The following is an 18,848-nucleotide window of genomic DNA, read 5'->3' on the forward strand; positions in this document are numbered from 1 at the left end:
AGAGGGTTTGTGTATCTTTGTGTATCTTGTTCCTCAACGCAAGGCCCCTGAACAAACCCCCTCTTCTGGGTTGTACATACAATTGTGCCCACGGGGGCAATCAGCCCATCCCTGTTCCTGATTCCTCCAGGGCCACGCCCACATCTCCTGCATGCCTGGAACCGTGCGCCGCTGGAACTACCCTCCGCCACTCTGTATTGGTAAGAGAGCCCCAACCTTTTCCGTTCATTCATGCCCATTTTCTACCAGGGATTTGAGCTCAGTGACATATCATTGGGATCAAGTTCAAATCAAAAGACAGATTGGCATTCTGAGTCTGTGCAAAGACAGTAGTTTTCGACTGATGGGCAGCTCTTCAAGGGGGTCATGACTTCTGCAAACCTTCGCCCACGCAATGGAAAAATCACAGGAGACTTGCCCATTTGAAAGCACGATGATGACCATTTGGATTCCAGATAATTGACCAAAGCCTGAATGGAACCCCTGGGCAATTGAGCCCTTCCCCTATGACTTTTCATGGGACAGACAGATAAAATCCACTAATAAAAAATGTGGAGGGTTACATGTGAAACAAGAACTTAGCTTGGTTGGGTTTCTTATCCTGTGCTAAGCAATGATGAAGAGATCCATGGATACAAGAAAAGACAAGGTCTCTGAAGCTTCTAGTCAGGGTGAGGGAGAGGGAACGTGACATTTATTGAGCATCTATTACATGCACGTCACTGTGCTACGAGTTTCCTCACAGCAGCTCTTCAGAGGAGGTATCATTGCCCTCATTTTGCAAATAAGAAAACTAAGAAAAAAAAGAAAGAAAACTAAGGCTTTTAGGATTAGAAAGTGACTGGCACCATTAGGAATGGAAACCTACTTTTCTCTGATGCCCAGCCAATGTAAAGTGCAAATCAAGGCTGACCTTGGGATAAGAAGCAAAGTGAGTGGAGAGAGCATCATTTGGGCATAATGGCATTTCCCCTCTGTGATATCACCAGGGTGCAGGGTTTGGTCACCTGCTCAGCAGTCAGAAATGTGACTGGCCCAGGAGAGGCACTTCTCCCCATTACATATTACAAAGTTCTTGCCAAGGAAACCACTCATGGTAACAGCAGCTACAGGCCATAGAGTAGCTGTCGCCAGTTTACTGTGTGCACCAGCCACTGTTCCAAGTGACACAAAGTCCTTTCTGTTGTAACTTAGTGACAATCCTGTGACATAGGTGCTGTAATTGGCTCCATTTTACAGATGAGGGAAACTGGGGTTTGAAAGGGTTTAGAACGTGCCCAGAGTCACACAGGAAGTGAAAGCATTGGGATTGTGAGCCAGGCAGTCAGCGCCAGAGCCCCCCAACTCTGAACCCGGACACTGTTGCACTCAGGCCTGTTTGTCACCCTCTCCCCAAAATGCCTTTGCTTAGACACTGCAGATCCCTCCCCTCCACCTCTTTCTCTGGCTCCCATAACAAGCTAGTCGCTTGAAGCTGCATGACTGTTTCCTGAAAGATGTGAAAGAAGAGAATGGTTGTCAACTGACCAGGCTGTATTTATGCTCCAGCCCTGCATCTGCAGGTGAAGTCGCCTTGTTTAGAGTGTCAGGTGCCCCAGCCCCTCATGATTGGTTCCCCATGGAATGCTAATCACAATCACTTTGGTTGAGGGCAGAGGGCAGAGTCTGAGGGTGGGCACCTAGTAGGGCCACCCAACCCCATGGAATGTATATTTGTAAAGAGTTTGGCATGGTGCCTGGCACAGAGTGGGGACTCAGTACATGCTAGTCCCCTTCCTTCCTCCTTTCTCTTCAGTCTTGGGAGAGTTGATTGGACAATGATAGAGGGAGATTTGAGGCATAGTGTAAGAAATGGTCACACTGCTCTTGGAGCAGACCGCTTTTGCTGCATGACCTTACTAAGGGAACTGACCTGCGAAGGGCATGCTCAAGGTCAAAAGTCATAATTTGGGTTTGTGGACCATTGGGCGGTGCCGGGATGCTGAGCCACCCTTTCTGCACTTACACATGTTCTCAGTTTTGCCCAAGTCTGCAGCTGTGTAAAGAGATAACCTGTAGATTCCTTTGGATTCTCAAAGGCATTTATGACTTGGGAATGGTTAAAAAAGCTGCTGCTCTAAGGGAACATCCAAACACTGACATGGCCCCATATTCTCCTCCATGCTGTCCTAACCTTCTATCTGGTCTCATTGTCACAGCACAGTGTGGGGGGGCAGTGGAAGAGATGGAAGGGGTGATCCTGAGCCCCGGCTTCCCAGGCAACTACCCCAGCAACATGGACTGCTCTTGGAAAATAGCGCTGCCTGTGGGCTTTGGTAAGTCTCCATGCCCAGGCCCCAGTGCATAAAGTAACCATTCCCTGCAACCGTTCAGCATAACCTTGGCCAAGACAGTATAGCACTCTGCCTCTCTATTTCCTCATCTGTTTGACCTCTCGTACGATTGTGAACATCAGTTAAGAATGGTAGAAATGAACACTTTGGGCACATAAAACATAGAGAAAATAATCTTAGGGATGGCCATTATCATTATTATTTGAGTAGTAAGCTGAAATTCAGGACTGTGGAATGAGAAATTACTCAGGGATGGTTGAAAAAGAAAAAAATCTTTTACAGAGACTGGACCTCAAGTTGTGCTTTTAACTTCAGTATCCCATTTCTCATCCTAATTAAATTATACAGCCAAGGTCAATATGATATAGAGTTTGCATTCTTTATACGCACATTCTGGCTGGTCTTAAAGATTGGGAGATTTTGTGTGTGTGTGGAGATGGAGTATGCCAGGCACGGGGGTTGACGGGGTGTGGAGGACATCGGTCTGGGTACAAAATTTAATTGCTGATGATTCATTCCTGACTGGGAATATAATTTAACCCCAACATCTCTGTTGGAGAGGTAAATGATTTGTGTTGACGTGGAACACAAATGGATCATCTTGCCTGAGTCACTGCCCTGCTCCTAGGGGACAAAATGTCCTGAGGGGATTGCTCCTGCGTCGGCCTGCGCTCTCCCACTCTGTGACCTCAGGAATCAAGGCCACCTCTTTGCGTCCTTTACTATTCAGCCTAGAGTAGGTCTTATGATGGAGAAGGGGCTTTCAGGAGAAAGGGATCCAGTTGACCTACTTCAAATCTGTTCTCAGAGGAGGAAAGAGGTTGGTGAACCTTCAGAGGATGGAGTCTTGTATTTAGAACCATCTTCTGGAGGAACCTGGGGACGGGTGATCAGGGTACAAAATGGTGAGGACTTAAGCAGCCTTGGGAAACTCCGGATTTTAGACAATAGGGGAAGAGGAGCTAGGAGACCTTATAGCTCTGCATCCAGACATGGGCCATGAGAATCTCAGATGATAGAAGGATGGAGGGAGTGCAGCATCCAAAGGAAAATGGAAGTTTAAATGAGAGGTACGTCATTGTTCTCTGTAAGTCCTGATGTTCAGCCACCAGAGCTCTCTATCTCAAAGGCCTGGATGCTTATTCGGCCTCTGCTTATAAGCCCCCTGCAGGGTCCAATCACAGAAGACCTTGCTTTCAAGTGAAGGTTGGACTCCAGCGCCCACCCTAATATGGCACCTGGTTTCATTGTGTAAAGAGCCTCTGAATTTACAAGCTTCTACCACTGGATGGCAGTAGTCATGCCCAGTTCTTTCCAAGCCCATTCAATTCAGAAATCCTGGAATCCTTGAAGAGCCCCTTCAATGGACATGCTGTCCACAGTGTTGGGATGATGGATGGGCTGCAGACGACATGTCCAAAAGTGATCATTGTCAAACTCCATATTTTGAAAACAATCTGCATGTGCATTATTAGAGCAGTGAATAATGTAGTTGGATAATTCATAAAGTGGAATTAATTAATATGTAGTTAAACCCAATGAACTTTATATATCAACAAGGATAGACCTTGAAAAACACAATATTGAGCAAAAAAAGTTTACAAAACTATATGTACAGTATAACAACACTTAATGTAAATGTTCAAGACAAATAAATCAGACATATATTTAAGAATCTAAAAACATGAACTGAAAGATATCTTTCCAATTCATGAGAGTGGCCTTCTATTAAGGGAAGAAAGAGAATGGGAGAGAGCAGGAGACATGACGGGTCCTCAATGTTATAAGTCAAGTCTTTATTCTATTTAAATAATTAGACGCAAAAAAAAAATCACATATGTGTGTCCATTCTACAAAACTTAGAAAGTACAGAAAAGAACATTTTAAGGATTAGAATCCATCTGTAACCCCACCATGCAGAGATAATCGCTGACAACTTATTCCTCGCCATTAGAATGTAACCGCTGTGAAGACAAGGACCTGGTAGTTCTTGTTTATCCCTGTGCAGTGCCTAGTGCAGCCCTGATGTATGGCAGATGCTCAGTAAATATTATTAGTGAATCAGTGAACATTCTTCCAGTTTTTTAATACCAAAATTAGAATTACATAATGCATGCTACTTTGCAGTCCGATTTTCACAATTAACATAGTGGACATTTTCCTATTTGCTTAGTAAATATATGTCTTCAATATCATTTTTAATGGTAATCTAATTTTGAGAAATCTCACCAGTAAACAAATGTCAATCTTCCCACCTCCATTCTGCAGAGTATATTAATATGTAAGTCAAGCGCCTAATTAGATCCATTTAACCTGTCAAGTGGTTAGGAGATCTTGATTAATCCAGTAAGATCCCTGGGTATAAACTTCACTGATAATGTATTCTTCTAATTTCTGAATTATCCTCAGTGTTCGAGAAGATACCAGTATGATGGAGTTCATGTCTTTTGATTAGATATAGTTATTTTTAAGTGGTGGCATTTTTAAGTAAAAAGTTTATTTTAGCAAAGCTATCTTTATATTTTTTTTTTTAATTTTTTTTTCAACGTTTATTTATTTTTGGGACAGAGAGAGACAGAGCATGAACGGGGGAGGGGCAGAGAGAGAGGGAGACACAGCATCGGAAACAGGCTCCAGGCTCTGAGCCATCAGCCCAGAGCCCGACGCGGGGCTCGAACTCACGGACCGCGAGATCGTGACCTGGCTGAAGTCGGACGCTTAACCGACTGCGCCACCCAGGCGCCCCCAAAGCTATCTTTATATTAATAGTAGGCTTATGAACCACAAGTCAAATATTAGCCCTGAGCTTTGTTTTCAATAAAATGGACTAGGGATAGAGCTCTGGAATGACCAGTGCCCTTTATTCTGAGTGAATAATATATTTTTAAGTTGAATCCTGCCTCAAGACAAAAGACTGGAATGGACAGTAACTCCCAGAGTTGTGTTCTGGGAATCTTGGTTGGGTGGGAAGCCGGTAGTAGGGACGCATGAGGTCTGGCAGGACAAGCTTCCATGAGGCCGCATGTTTGAAGGAGGACTCTATTGCTTTGGACACTGTCTGCCTCTGTCTTGCTCCCAGGAGCTCACATCCAGTTCCTGAACTTCTCCACTGAGCCCAACCACGACTTCATAGAAATCCGGAATGGCCCCTACGAGACCAGCCGCATGATGGGCAGATTCAGTGGAAGCGAGCTTCCAGGCTCCCTGCTCTCCACGTCCCACGAGACCACTGTGTATTTCCACAGCGACCACTCCCAGAACCGGCCAGGATTCAAGCTGGAGTATCAAGGTAAAGACAGGGAGTGCCCGTTTGCTCCTGTCCAACCCCTTCTCTTACCCATAGCCACCATCTTCCCAGCCTTCCACGTAGGGGGAAAAAAAGAACACAAGAAGGGCTGAGGGGTGGGGGGGCAGGCCTATCTATGAAGGCTTCCTTTTGGTGGCATGTCTCTGTGGCCCCATGAAGATATCTAATCTCCTTTGGCAAGCCTCTTCCAGGGCTACAGGCCCAATGGCCGACAATTTTCCCTGAGCTTTCCCATCGGGCATCCCTGAACGTCCAGCCAGCCACTTCCCCTCAGCCTTGGTAGGCTTACTTAGTCCCTCTGGGTCCTCTCCTGTGTGTCAAGCCCAATTGCCTCAGCAAAGCTCCTATCACATGACAGAGGATTCTGGTAACAACCCTGGAGCGCCCACTGAGCCTTCACAATGAGACAAGCCCGTTGACTCCTACTGAGGGTTTCCTGACGATGCTCACTGGGGCTCTACCTTGCCGAGGTGAAATCCTGTTATAGGCCCCACCCCTCCTGGTATGCTTTTCCTGGAACAAGCCCCCTCCTCTCCAACCCAGGCTTTCCTGAGTGAGGGGCCCTTACCTGTGGCTGTGCGGACTGCGCTCAATCTGTGTAGCTATACACAGCAGCCCTAGATGGGCCCAACTTGTCCCTCAGATGCTGCCCTAGTGCGACTGGATGAACCATTTGTTCTAACCTCTTTTTCCAGATTCTTTTGACTTTTTTTTCATAATTTTGGACTTTGTTCCAATCTTATACATGCTTATAAAAAAATTAAAACATTACAGATGTTTTTGTGAGTACATCACTGAAGGACAAAATTCTCTCATAATCACATCTCCAACCCCACCATGCAGAGATACCAATGAAAGCCCCATTTTTTTCTGTACATATATTGATGTAACTATATCATGATATTATATCCAAAATTGTATCATACTATAAGTGCTGTTTTGCAGTTTTCTTTTTTAAAGTTGATTTTTTAATTATATAAGCAGTTCACAAACACACTCACCTTGTTAAAAAGAAAGAGAGGGAGGGAGGAAGGATGAAAGGAAGGAAGGAGGAAATTAAAGCCTTATGGGTAAGGCCAAGCCTTCCTTGTCTACAGCCTCCACCTCCAGGCCCATTCCCCAGAAATAATCACTGTTGTTTTAATATGATCTTTCTGGATCTTTTTCCATGTGTTGACATGGAAACATATAACATATGTTATATGTACCTGTGAAAATATGTAGTTTCGTGAGTTCTTTGGTTGTGTTTCCTATATAAATATATAGAATGGTCTATATACATAACACTCTGATATTAGACTTTTTCATCCCTTGTCAGAGATGAATACTGACCATGGATTCAGGCTTGTCATTTAGGGAAAGGGGTATTCTACAAGGTGGGCACAGTTGGGCCGGTTACACAGGCACTGCCTCCTTAGAAGGAACGCCAGGGAGTGTGGCTGGGCTTGCCACCACCTGGGACACCTCGGGAGGAGGAGCTGGGCTTCTCACACCCATGAAGTGGCAGGGAGATGCTGTGTTTCTCACCCAGAGAGTGCTGGCCTCCTTGGTAGGAGGAAAGCTGCCCCACCCCAGGAAGCTGTGTGTGAGCTCATCACAGAGGCTGGCCCTAACCAAGAGCACATGTACCTGTCAAGGGCACACGGCTTCAGTGGAGGCGTGAGCTGTCAAATGGGTCATGACACATCAGATGGCCACATTCTGTCACATGATCAGCGCTACCCTCTGGGACACACGCGTGCCTCTCTCAGGTTTCCCCTGTGTCTTCGTTTGCCAGGGCTGCCGTAACAAAGTACCACAGACTGGGAGGTAGGAGTGGGGGACTTCAACAACAGACACTTATTCCCTCACAGCTCTGGAGACTGACAAGTCCCGAGATCAAGGTGTCTGCAGGATTGATTCCTTCTGAGGGCTGTGAGGGCGAATCTGTTCCAGGCCTCTGTCCTCGCCTCTGGTGGTTTGCTGGCAATCTGGAATTCCTTGGCTTGTAAAAATATCACCCCCATCTCTGGCTTCACATCCCTATATGTCTCCAAAGTTCCCTGTTGTATAAGGACATCAGTTATATTGGACTAGAGCCCACCCTAATGACTTCATTTTAATTTGGGTAAAGATAGGCAAAGACCCTCTCTCCAAATAAGGTCGCGTTCTGAGGTGTTAGAGGTTAGGACTTCAACATAGGAATTTGGGCAGGGGGCACAATTCAACCCATAACACCTCTGACAGGCCCAAGTGCTCTCCCTGAGGCTTCTCCTGTTGGATAAATGCAAGTATTGATGACACTACCATTGTGACAAGGACGGCTCCCCTGGGGCCTGCCACACACATTGTGCCTTCACCCCTGTGACAGACATAGCCCTGCCCACTGGGTCCACATGATGGCACCAGACACTCACTGAGTTCCCCATGTGATAAGCCCACTTGTCCCTATAAAAGTTGTGCCCCTGAGTCCCTCCGACTTCATTGACGTCTCCCCATAGAAGAGACCTACTACTTCTACAGAGCCCTGGTCTCAAGCTCAGTCCCTCTCACTCCCACCTGAGCTTCTGAGACACAGGCCAACACGTGGCCAGCAGCCCTCTTGTGGTGTACGCATCACTCACACTGGAGCTTCGTGTGTTCAGAAGCCCAGTCCACTGAGGATTTCCCCTTGTTGGGGGGAAGCAAGGCATAGGGCAGGGGGGTTCTAAGTATGCATTCAGAGGCCCAACACCTCCACCAGGAGTGGCTCCAACTGTGTGAGAGGCCCAAAGATGGTGGGCCTACCTCCTCCCATTTTACCTTCATGACTTGGTGGATGTTCCTCTTGAGGCTTCCCTCAGGTCACAGGCCCAGCTACTCCCTCAGTGCCTGCCTAAGCCCCACAGACCTAACGATGCCTCCTCTTATGACTAGACTTAACAAGGCCCACGTTAGTGTCAGAGCAGCTGCTTCCCTTCAGATTTGACCTCGACTTTCTTTAGGCTTCTCGTTTGTGATGGCCCCAACCACTCAGACTGGGTTGTCTCTAGTGCCAGAGACCCAGGTCCTCCCACCAAGGCCTCCTAATTTATGACAGGCCCAAATAGGGCCCACATTCTCCACCTACGCCCTCCTTAGCCCCATGGAGCTGTACCTTGTACACAGTCTCTGACCACTCACCCCAGGTTTTTCCTTTATGAAAAGACCTGTTTCTAAAAGAGCCATCTGTCCCCACTGAGAGGCATTCCGTCAAGCAGGCCCCGGTCTTTGTGGTCCCACGACTTTCTTTGAAGAAATCCAACTCCTTACTCTTTCTCAAAATTCCTTCTGTTAGATACTCTGAACTTCCTAGGCTAGAGTTTTCCTTTCTCCTCTCAGGTAATATTCCCATAAAATTTTTACTAACAGCATAAGCCACTCTTACTGGGTCTCTCAGTGTGACAAGCTAAGCTTATTTCATTAAAACTTCTTGGGGCGCCTGGGTGGCTCAGTCAGCTAAGTGTCCGACTTCGGCTCAGGTCATGATCTCATGGCTCAGGAGTTCAAGCCCCCCCCCCCCCCCCCCCCGCCGCCAACCCCGTGTCAGGCTCTGTGCCGACAGCTCAGAGCCTGGAGCCTGCTTCGGATTCTGTGTCTCCCTCTTTCTCTGCCCCTCCCATGTGCGCTCCCTCCCTGTCTCTCAAAATAAATAAACTTTAAAAAGTTGTTTTAAAAACTGTATCTGTTCCCACCATAGTGTCCCCCTGTGGGGCAAACCCAGCTGCTCTCCCTGAGGAGTGCTTCTTTAGGAGAGCTAATCACTCTTTGGGTTCATTTCTGCCTATAGGCCCAACCTCTCTCTTTGAAGCTTCTTCTGCTAGAACAGCCTCTGAGATTTTTGAAAGCAGTCCAAGTACTCTCACGTAAGTGTCTCTCTTTCTGAAAAGCCCAGCTCCTTCCACGTGAGAAAGTTCCTATAAGAGACTCTCCCTCTGGCTGCTCCTAGCTTCTGATGTGAAGCCACTCTCTTCTGGCTCCTCACCATTGCTGGGTCCACAAGTTCCCACTGAGGCTTTTCTATAGAGACCCAGTCCATTCATTCAGTCACCTCACTGGGCGACAGGCTCCCTGCTTCTACTAACCTTCATTTGCCAAATTGCCCAGTACCCCTTGCTACTGCCAGGGCCACGTGTCTTCTTTGGCTGACCAGCCACCCCCTCCCACCACAGCCGCTCCATTTTTTGACACAGGCAATTACCTCAATGATTTCCCAGTGAAACCTGCCCGGTTCCTCCCACCGAGGCCTCCCTCAGGAAGATGTTGACTGGAAATACACAACATAGTCACCATCCCAGAAGGAGGGCTCTGAAAATGTCAGCTTCGTGATCATTGTTATTTATGTTGTTATTACATGTAATGAATTCATCCACTTCCATGGAGCATTCATTTGATCTCAACTCCCACTGAGAATTTCCACTGCGGAAAGCTCTGTCTACCCCACTGCCAGTTTCCTGTGTAGGGTGGGCCTGATTCCGGACACAACAGCTGTTCTTTTTCCTGTGGATCCAATTAATCAGAGTCTATGCTCTGTGCACATGCTCAGTAAACCCCTCTGCAACCCCCCCCTCCTGTTGGGACAGGCCTCCAGTACTTCCATCACGGTATCTCCTTTTGAGTTGGACTCACCTATTCTCAAGGAAGTCGCTTTCTTGCTCTTTGGAGGGACTTTTTTGTATTACAGTCACACATATTCCTTTTTATCTAACAATTCCCTCTGACAAGCTTTTCTTCTAGTCACAAGATTGACTTACTCCTGCCAAGTTCCCTCCATCTTGAAAGGTTCTAGTTTCTCAGAGTCAGAAAGACCCCACTCAAGTCCTCCCCTGACTGCTTCCTTTGTTTGTGATCTAGAACATGGTTGTCAGGATTAAATGAGATGATCCACATGAAAGAACCAAGGTCAATGCCTGGCCCCAAGCAGGTACTCAATGAATAAGGGTTCAACCTAGCATTGTCTTCCCTAAACCTTTATCTCCCATGGAGACAGTAATAACAGATAACATTTATTTAGCTCTTACTATGTGCCATACTGTACACAGAGCTATGCATATAATATGCCACTTAATCCTCACAATAACCGTTTTCTAAATAGGAAAACAGAGGCAGAGAAAAATTAAACGTCTTACCCAAAGCCAACAACTAGTAAATGACAAAGGTCCATCGGAGTCCAAGTCTTGGTGCTTCACCATTATGCTTACTTTCTGCTGCTCCTATATTCTGGTTGAGGGGAAAATGTCCAAAGAGAATAAAGTAACCTTCTCTCCTGATCTTTTCCAGCCTATGAACTTCAAGAGTGCCCAGACCCAGAGCCCTTTGCCAATGGCATTGTGAGGGGAGCTGGCTACAATGTTGGACAATCAGTGACCTTCGAGTGCCTGCCAGGATATCAACTGATGGGCCACCCCGTCCTCACATGTCAACATGGCACCAACCGGAATTGGGACCACCCCCTACCCAGGTGTGAAGGTATGTCCCTCCTCATCCCTAGTGACTCCTCCTAAGGAGACTGATCAGAGTACTCCCATGCCCCATGGAAGCACCCATGCTGGGGAGTCCAGGAAAAACTTGTCCATCCTGTTTTCATATAGAAAGGACCCAGCCTGTCTGGGCAAAGAGTCCTAGGCACAGACCTCTGGGCCAACCTTGGGAGGACCTGGAGGAAATGTGGGCCACAGCCAAGGGAATACCTACTCAACCCTTGGGAAACCCAACCCATCAGAAGGGAAGACTCTGTAATCTTTATCTCTTTCCTGAGATCTACACTTGTATATCCAAAAACTTTTTAAAGAGCTTCACTTATCCAGAGGCACCTAAATCCTAATATATTAGAAATTAAAGGCATCGTTTTTCTGTCGTTCAATGGAAATCCATCTAGTGAAGGGCACCTTTAGTCACCTGGTTACTTGGCCCTTATTTGGGCCCCTCCCGCTCCCCCATCTGACTTATTCACCAAGTCTTGATAATTCTACATCCTGATTACCTTTCAAATGCATCCACTTCTCTCTATCTACTGCCTCTGCCTTAATCCAGGCCACCACTTTGATGAGGCTCCTCACTGGTCTCCCAGCCTTCAGTCTTGCCCTCCTCAATCCATTTTTCTGAGTGTAGCCAGTGTGCGTTTTCAAAACCATCAACATACTCCAGACACTCCCCTGCTCAGAAGCCAGCAAGGCATCCTCATCTCTCTTGGGGTAAATTCCAAACTCTTTTAGGTAGCGCACCATGTCCCTCAGGGCCTGGTCCCTGCATACCCCCCAGGATTCTCCACGCTCGCAGATTTTATGTCTGAAGCTGAAATACTTGCAGTCATCCCAGTGTGCCCTGTTCTCTTGCCTCTGGTTCTTAGTACATGCTGTCCCTCCCTCATAGAACATCACTCTCCTCTCTTGCCTTGTCTACCTAGCCTTGTCATCCCTCAGGTCTGAGTCTAAATGGAAATAACACCAAGAATCCTTGCCCACCCTCACAAGACCAGAGGAGGGGTCCTCCAGTTGTTCCCGTGGCATTCCGTGTTGACAGCGTGTTCCACCCTATGCTGTAAACACCAATCTACTTAGCTGTATCCCAGTGGGCTGTGAGTGCTACAGAGCAAAACCAGGTGCCACGGTATCCTTGCTCCCCTTCATTTCCCCAGGCTGCGCCTGACACTGACACTGAGTGGATGTCCAGTATGTGTAGGAAAGGGGGTGTGTCCATGCATACCCCTTTCAGGATGCATGTGCATTCACAGGAACCGTATCTTCTGCCTAGAGGCATTGGGATTCTTTCTCTTCGCTTTGGTCTGCCCCCATCCAGATGTCTGCTTGTTGCCTCATGCCAGCCACATGTACTCATTAGTCTGGACCAGGGGGTGTTTGTATGTATGTTTGGTTTTTTGCCCTTTTTTCTCCTCCCTGGTGACTGAATCAGAACATTATGGAGACTTCATGGCCTCTTCATCCCCTTACCCAAAGCCTACATCGGAGTGAACCTAAAATTGGGTGTTACTTTCAAGGGACAGGAAAATAGGGATAGAAGATCATATCTATGCAGCAAATGCCTTCTCTGTGATCTGAGTACCAAGCTGGATATTTTACTTGCCTCAGTTTATGGAACCACCACCACAGTCCTACATGGGGATACCCTTATCCCATTTCACAGGTGACTAAAGAGTCTAGACTAATGTCTAGGGCCATCCAGCCAATAAATGGTTTAGCCATGATTTGAACCCAACTTTGGTCTTCACTACAAGAATCCTCATCTCTTAGGTCAAGACCAAATGTACCACTCTAAGAATCTTGAAGCAAATAAAGAGAGAGAGAGGAATACTCCCATAATTTCCTAGTTCATCCCAGCAAAAGAACTACAGCCCTGACTCTGAATTCTTTCCTCCTCTCCATTCCTAGGAAGGGAGAGGGGAGAGCTCCAGTGGGTCCTTCCTTCTGGGCTGGTCTCATCCACAAGAAGAAGAGAGAAGCCAGGGGCTGAGGCTGGCCCCCAGAGGCATGTGCTCTGAAGGTCAGGGGCCAGATGAGGAGTGGTGTGCTAGGACCAATGGGGAAAACCACACATGGTCATCTGCAGCCCCATCACCTCTCCCCATGACTCCTGACCTCCCTGAGCAGGATAATTTGTGCTGGGTGCCTACACTTTATAAGGAAGTCATCTGAATTTTCAGGTGGGGGGTGATCTCCCACACTCATCTGTGTTTGTGTCCCTTCCCTGGCAGTCCCCTGTGGTGGGAACATCACCTCTTCCAATGGCACTGTGTACTCCCCGGGCTTCCCCAGTCCATACTCCAGCTCCCAGGACTGTGTCTGGCTGATCACCGTGCCCATTGGTCATGGCGTCCGCCTCAACCTCAGCCTGCTGCAGACAGAACCCTCTGGAGACTTCATCACTGTCTGGTAGGGCCAGCTGCCATGTCGACAGCCAATTAGAAAGGGGTTTTAATTGGGCTCTAAACTGGGGTTACTCATTTCTTTGTTTAGAAAACCAAGAGCTGCATGGTTTTAAGTGGTCGTCCACCTCCTGGCTTTCAAATAAACGTAGTTAATGAGGGCTCAGCTTCAAATTACCTTTTGTGACTCCTGGAAGGGAGAGTAATGGCAGGGCAGTGATTTCCAACCTGGAGTCCCACCTCGGGGTCAGAGGACAAGTGGGTGGGTGTGTGAATAGGAATGGTCATAGCTACACAAACTTTTCTCAGTTTTTCCAGAGTCCAAACCAAAATCCTACATTTACCTAACATAAGCTACCCAGACTAGCGACAGTTTGGGGGTAGAATTCTGTGAAGTCCCACTGATCATCTCCTGCTGAGCCAGTATTGTCCAACACAACATTCAGCAGTAATGGAAACATTCTGTATCTGTGCTGCCAGTACCATAGCCACCAGCTACAGGTGACCACTGAGTACTTGAATGTGACTAGAGTGACTGAGGAACTGACTTTTAAACTTTATTTAATTTTAACTAAATGTAAACAGCCACATGTGGCTTACTGGTTACCAAATTGACGATTCCACACTGAGTGAGAGTTAGAATATCTTGAATGAATATGAAAATGGGAAAATGAATTATTAATCAATAAGTGTAGTCTCCTAGACAGTCCTTTCCAAACCACCAGATCTTTGGACAAATATATAATTTAAAAATTCTTTTGTTTGGGAGTTACTGCCATTCTGGGAATCAGCAGGGGATCGTGGGATTCTCTTGCCCAAATTCCCAGGGCTGGATAACCATAATCAGACTGCCCTGGATTAATTTCCAGTTTCCTTTCCAGGCTATGGCTAAGAACAGATAGGAGGGACTAGATACATTTCCAGGGAAGGAATCCTTTGCCTAGAAGGACAACTGGGGATATCTCTGCTTGGGGACAAGGAAGTGGGGCTGGCATGGATAGTAACATGAGCTTCCTGCAGCTCTTCCTCGGCCCCATCCTACTGCTGTTCAGTCTCAGAGAACCTGTGATAAGACCTGCATCCCTGCCCAGTGGCTCCAGTGGCTTCTTGGGTGAGACTGTTGCCCCCAAGCCCATTATGGAGGCTGGGCTGGTGAAGAATCAGGTGAATGAGGAGTCAGTGTGAGCCTTGCTGGCTCTATCAGCTTTGTCAGCAGACTGAGTTGGGAGAGATTAGAGGGAGGTCTACAGGACATTGGAGAAAGACAGTGTCAAGCACAAGAAGAGTCACAGCCTCCCACTCCAGGTCTCTTTGAGGGCCACTGATGGAACCGGGTGGAGCAGGCAGCCGTGGTAACTCATGACATGCCAGCACCTTCTTTCCTATGTGCAGGGATGGGCCTCAGCAGACAGCTCCACAGCTTGGAGTCTTCAGCCGAAGCTTGGCCAAGAAAACAGTGCACAGCTCATCCAATCAGGTCCTGCTCAAGTTCCACCGTGATGCGGCTATGGGTGGGATCTTCGCCATAGCCTTCTCTGGTCAGTATGGAAGCCTGGTGTGAAAGAGGGGCACTACACTCTTGAATCAGGGCTGCACTTGACCCCTGGCTCCACTATTCACAATTGTGTGATTCTGAATGAGTTACATAGCTTCTCAGCCTCAGTGTCCTTGGAGTTATAAGACTTCCATGTATTCACCTATGTGAAATCTCCCAGCACAGGGCTCCATACTTGTAAGTTTTCCTCCTTCACACACACTCTAGGGCAGAGAGGCACATGATGCTGACCCTTGGTGCCAAATCCAAGCTTAGAGGCAGCAGGATGAGGCTTCTCTCCCAGCTGGTTCACATCCACTCACTGGCTGGGTTTTCCACTTACTTGTGCCCCAGCTTGTCCCTTGGCACCCTCTAGAGGGCTGTCCCACTCCGCTGGAATCCAGGGCTTCTGTTGACCTCACAGGAAGTGCTGTGCACAAGTGAAGTCATGGAGAATTCAAGCAGGAGGAGCATGAACAATTCAGGGTAGGTTTGTCCTTATTGGCAGCCAGTTTTCTTCTGAGAGCCCCAAGTTGCGGACCCGGATACTTCCTCATTTTTGTTATAGTGGATATAGCAGAGAAAAACTTATAGAAAGTTCTCTGTGGGCTTATGTCCATCTATAGAATAATCCTCCATATTACAGTTTGCAGAGCATTACATATATTTGAACTGGAAATCAGGAAAGCTTGACTTTATTCCTGGCTCCATCTTGCAAACACTGGGTTTTATCAGATTTTAAAATTTTTGCCAATCTGGTGGATTCATGAAATAGCATTTCACTCTTATGTTAATGATGAGGTGAGCATCCTTTCATATCTTCATTGACTATTCATGCTTCCTGCTCTGTGAAATGCCTGCTCCCCATAGAGCTTTCTTCCTCCAAGGAGACAGAGATAACAAACCAATAAGCAGACAAATAAAATCTTTGCAATTTGTAATAAGTTGCTATGAAGGAAACAAATAAGATAGCAAATGAAAGGTGGGGAACTCTGCTTCATGTAGAATAATTGTGGAAAACCTGTTGCGAGGCGATATCTGAGACAAGAACTAAAGAAAAAGAGGGAGGTAGACATGGAGATTGGGGAGCAGGACTGGTGCGGGGGAAAGAATGTCTGCCTTTCTGTAGGCAAATATTAGCTCTAAATAAATTCCTTCCCATATAAGGACTAATAAGTATAAAAGACAAGTACCTTAAAGAGACCTATGAACAAGATTCTGCAGTATTTTTTAATGAGAAAATAGGATTTGAATTGCAGAGAAAAATGCCCTTGAAAACATATAGTTTAGGAAGTAGAAGTAAATTTTGGAAAGCATAGAAGTCTAGACAATATGGACTCCAAATAAGAGATCTCCAAATAAGAGATAAATAAAAGGGGAGCTAAATGTCTTCCCTTCCTGAACAATTCAGTCCTAAAGCTGTTAAATGGGACAAAGCAAAGTGACATCCATCCCTTCAGGGCGTGAGCCAGTCTGGGGTGTCAGAGGGGAGAGGGAGTCCACGCTGCCCAGGGACAGGGCTGGCATGGGGTGTCCAGGCTCTGAGCAAATGGAAGGAACATCCATGTGGGGTAGGAGCCCCAGCAGAATGAGGAGGGTATCCACACTGAGGACCCATCAGAGTCTGGGGTGGGGGATGCAGTGAGTAGGGTATTCATGTAAGGGGGCTGTGGCAGGAGAGATGGGATCTCAGTTCCCTACAGGTGACTGATCAGATAAGTGAATATATCAAGGACAACAGGTGTCTCACTGAAAGAGAAGAGGGTTAGAAATATGGAAAGAACAAAAACTGGAATATACCCAGGGAATTGGGTTGGAATTGGAGGTATCAATGTGAGCTATGGTTTTCAATATGTACATACAGATATAGAAGGAAATGAGGGTGTGAATGTGGGTGTGTACACATACATACATCCCTTAACTCTTCCCATTAAAAGGGCTTTGAAGTAATGACTCCTCAATAGCAATGAACACATCTAGCTCCAGTTACTGGTTTCCAATACCATTTTCACTTGAATGGACCAAAACACCTTAAAGAAATGCTGACTCCAGGACTGAGGCAGAGAAAGTACAAGATGAGCCTGGAACATTTTATGGCAGAAAGCAAGGAACTACTCAAGGAATGATGCAGACGTGACAGAGGGACATAGACACGGGCTTGAAGGGGCTCCCAGTGACCATAATGGGGATAATTTGAGCATCCAAGGAATTAATATTGGTAACAAACTGTAGCTGATTGAATAAACCAGGACACCATGTATATCCAAACAGGTGTAAGTTAGTTAAACAGTTAATTAAAATATTATGAGGAACAGAGTATTTCCATACCTTCAAACTATCTCCTCACATGATAATCACAAAGGGAAAAAAGAACAGCTTTAGAGTGGAGAAGCCTGGAGGACAGCACGTTAATTAAGTGATCCAGGTGAGCATCATGAATAACAGGACAAACAAATCATACCCCACCAGACTGGGTACAAAGAGAAGAACCCAGCATCCCCTCTGTGATAGTCCCATAAAGATGCACAACTTGAATCCAGCTATGAGGAATGTGTCAAACGTAAAGTGAGGGTAATGTAAAATAGTATTACAGACTAGCAATTAACTGCCATAGAATCTTCAAAAGTGTAAAAGCCATGAAGGTCAAGGAAAGACTTTGGGACTCTTCCAGACTAAAAGGACATGACAACGAAATACAGTGTATGATTCTGAACTGGATCATTTTGCTATTAAGGATTTTACTAGGGCAAGTGGTAAAACACTAGTGGACATGGTGACTAGTTGGAAGTACCATATCAGAGGTAATTTCCTGCTTTTAGTGCTTGTATGTGGTTTTTCAGGGTAATGTGCTTGTTTGTTGGAAATGCACACTAAAATATTCTGTGGTTATGGAGCATAATGTCGGTCATTTTCTTCTGGTTCATGAAAAATGTTTTTTGTACGATGCTGCCAACTTTTCTTATACCTTTGTGATAGTTTCAAATTAAAATTTTTATTTACAAGGGGAGCTAGATAATAAAAAAAAAAGTTTAAAAAACAAATGTAGCAGCACAATTAAATTGGCATAAGAATCAACAAAGAGCAGAATCAACAGTGCAGAAAAACAGTTCAGAGATGTGGAATAAAAGCCCAACACAAAGAAGAAAGTGAGCAAATATTTGAAAATTATAGAGGAGAGAATGGCAAATAGATCCAGTAGACAAAGAACATACTGATTAAAAAGTATCTACAAAAAGAGCCAGATGGAATAGAAATAATAAAATAAAACTCTTCTGAGATGAGGGAAAAACTTGCGTATAGAACAAAAGAGCTCACTACATACCAGGAGAAATCAAAACCAGCCTGGCAAGTTTTTCAAATCTCAAGGCTGAAGGGTAGAAGAAATCTACCAGAATCCAGGCTGAGAAAGTTAACTACAAGGAGCCAAAATCAACAATCCTGTGCCTAATTATTCTTGGCATTCAATTCCAGAAAATAAAAGAGGCATTTTTATAGATGTTTAAGGAAGAAGACACTTGGGAACGTCACATGTGAAGGCAAGAGACAGTCATCTGCAGACATCCAAGAGCTTAAAATCATTGTCCCCCACATCTCAATTTGAATTGTTCCTCAAGGATGTAGCCATCCACTGAGGAATGAACCAATAACTCAATTCAGAGAAGTTGTATGAAAGATTAAAATGGAAGCACTAACTAGCTAACCACAGATTTAAGCAATAATAATTGAAAACATAGATTCCAAACAGAATACAAATGATTCTTTAAAATTTTTAAGAAATCAGGGGCGCCTGGGTGG

The 18,848-nt window shown here is 46.0% G+C and overlaps 1 protein-coding gene across 1 annotated transcript in view; it reads left to right on the plus strand.

Annotated features, from left to right (window-relative positions):
• CSMD2 (CUB and Sushi multiple domains 2) overlaps window positions 1–18,848 on the plus strand; it is a 600,117-nt gene that overhangs the window by 490,391 nt on the left and 90,878 nt on the right. Inside the window, exons 39-44 of the mRNA XM_047083843.1 lie at window positions 131–200; window positions 2,199–2,315; window positions 5,413–5,622; window positions 10,918–11,106; window positions 13,349–13,526; window positions 14,912–15,057. Coding sequence (XP_046939799.1) covers window positions 131–200; window positions 2,199–2,315; window positions 5,413–5,622; window positions 10,918–11,106; window positions 13,349–13,526; window positions 14,912–15,057 — 910 coding nt within the window. The remainder of the gene's footprint in view (window positions 1–130; window positions 201–2,198; window positions 2,316–5,412; window positions 5,623–10,917; window positions 11,107–13,348; window positions 13,527–14,911; window positions 15,058–18,848) is intronic.

This window comes from Lynx rufus, unplaced genomic scaffold (genome assembly GCF_022079265.1).
Source record: "Lynx rufus isolate CCGP_SWC_20201006 ecotype Redwood Valley unplaced genomic scaffold, mLynRuf1.p SCAF_2, whole genome shotgun sequence".
NCBI lineage: Eukaryota > Metazoa > Chordata > Mammalia > Carnivora > Felidae > Lynx > Lynx rufus.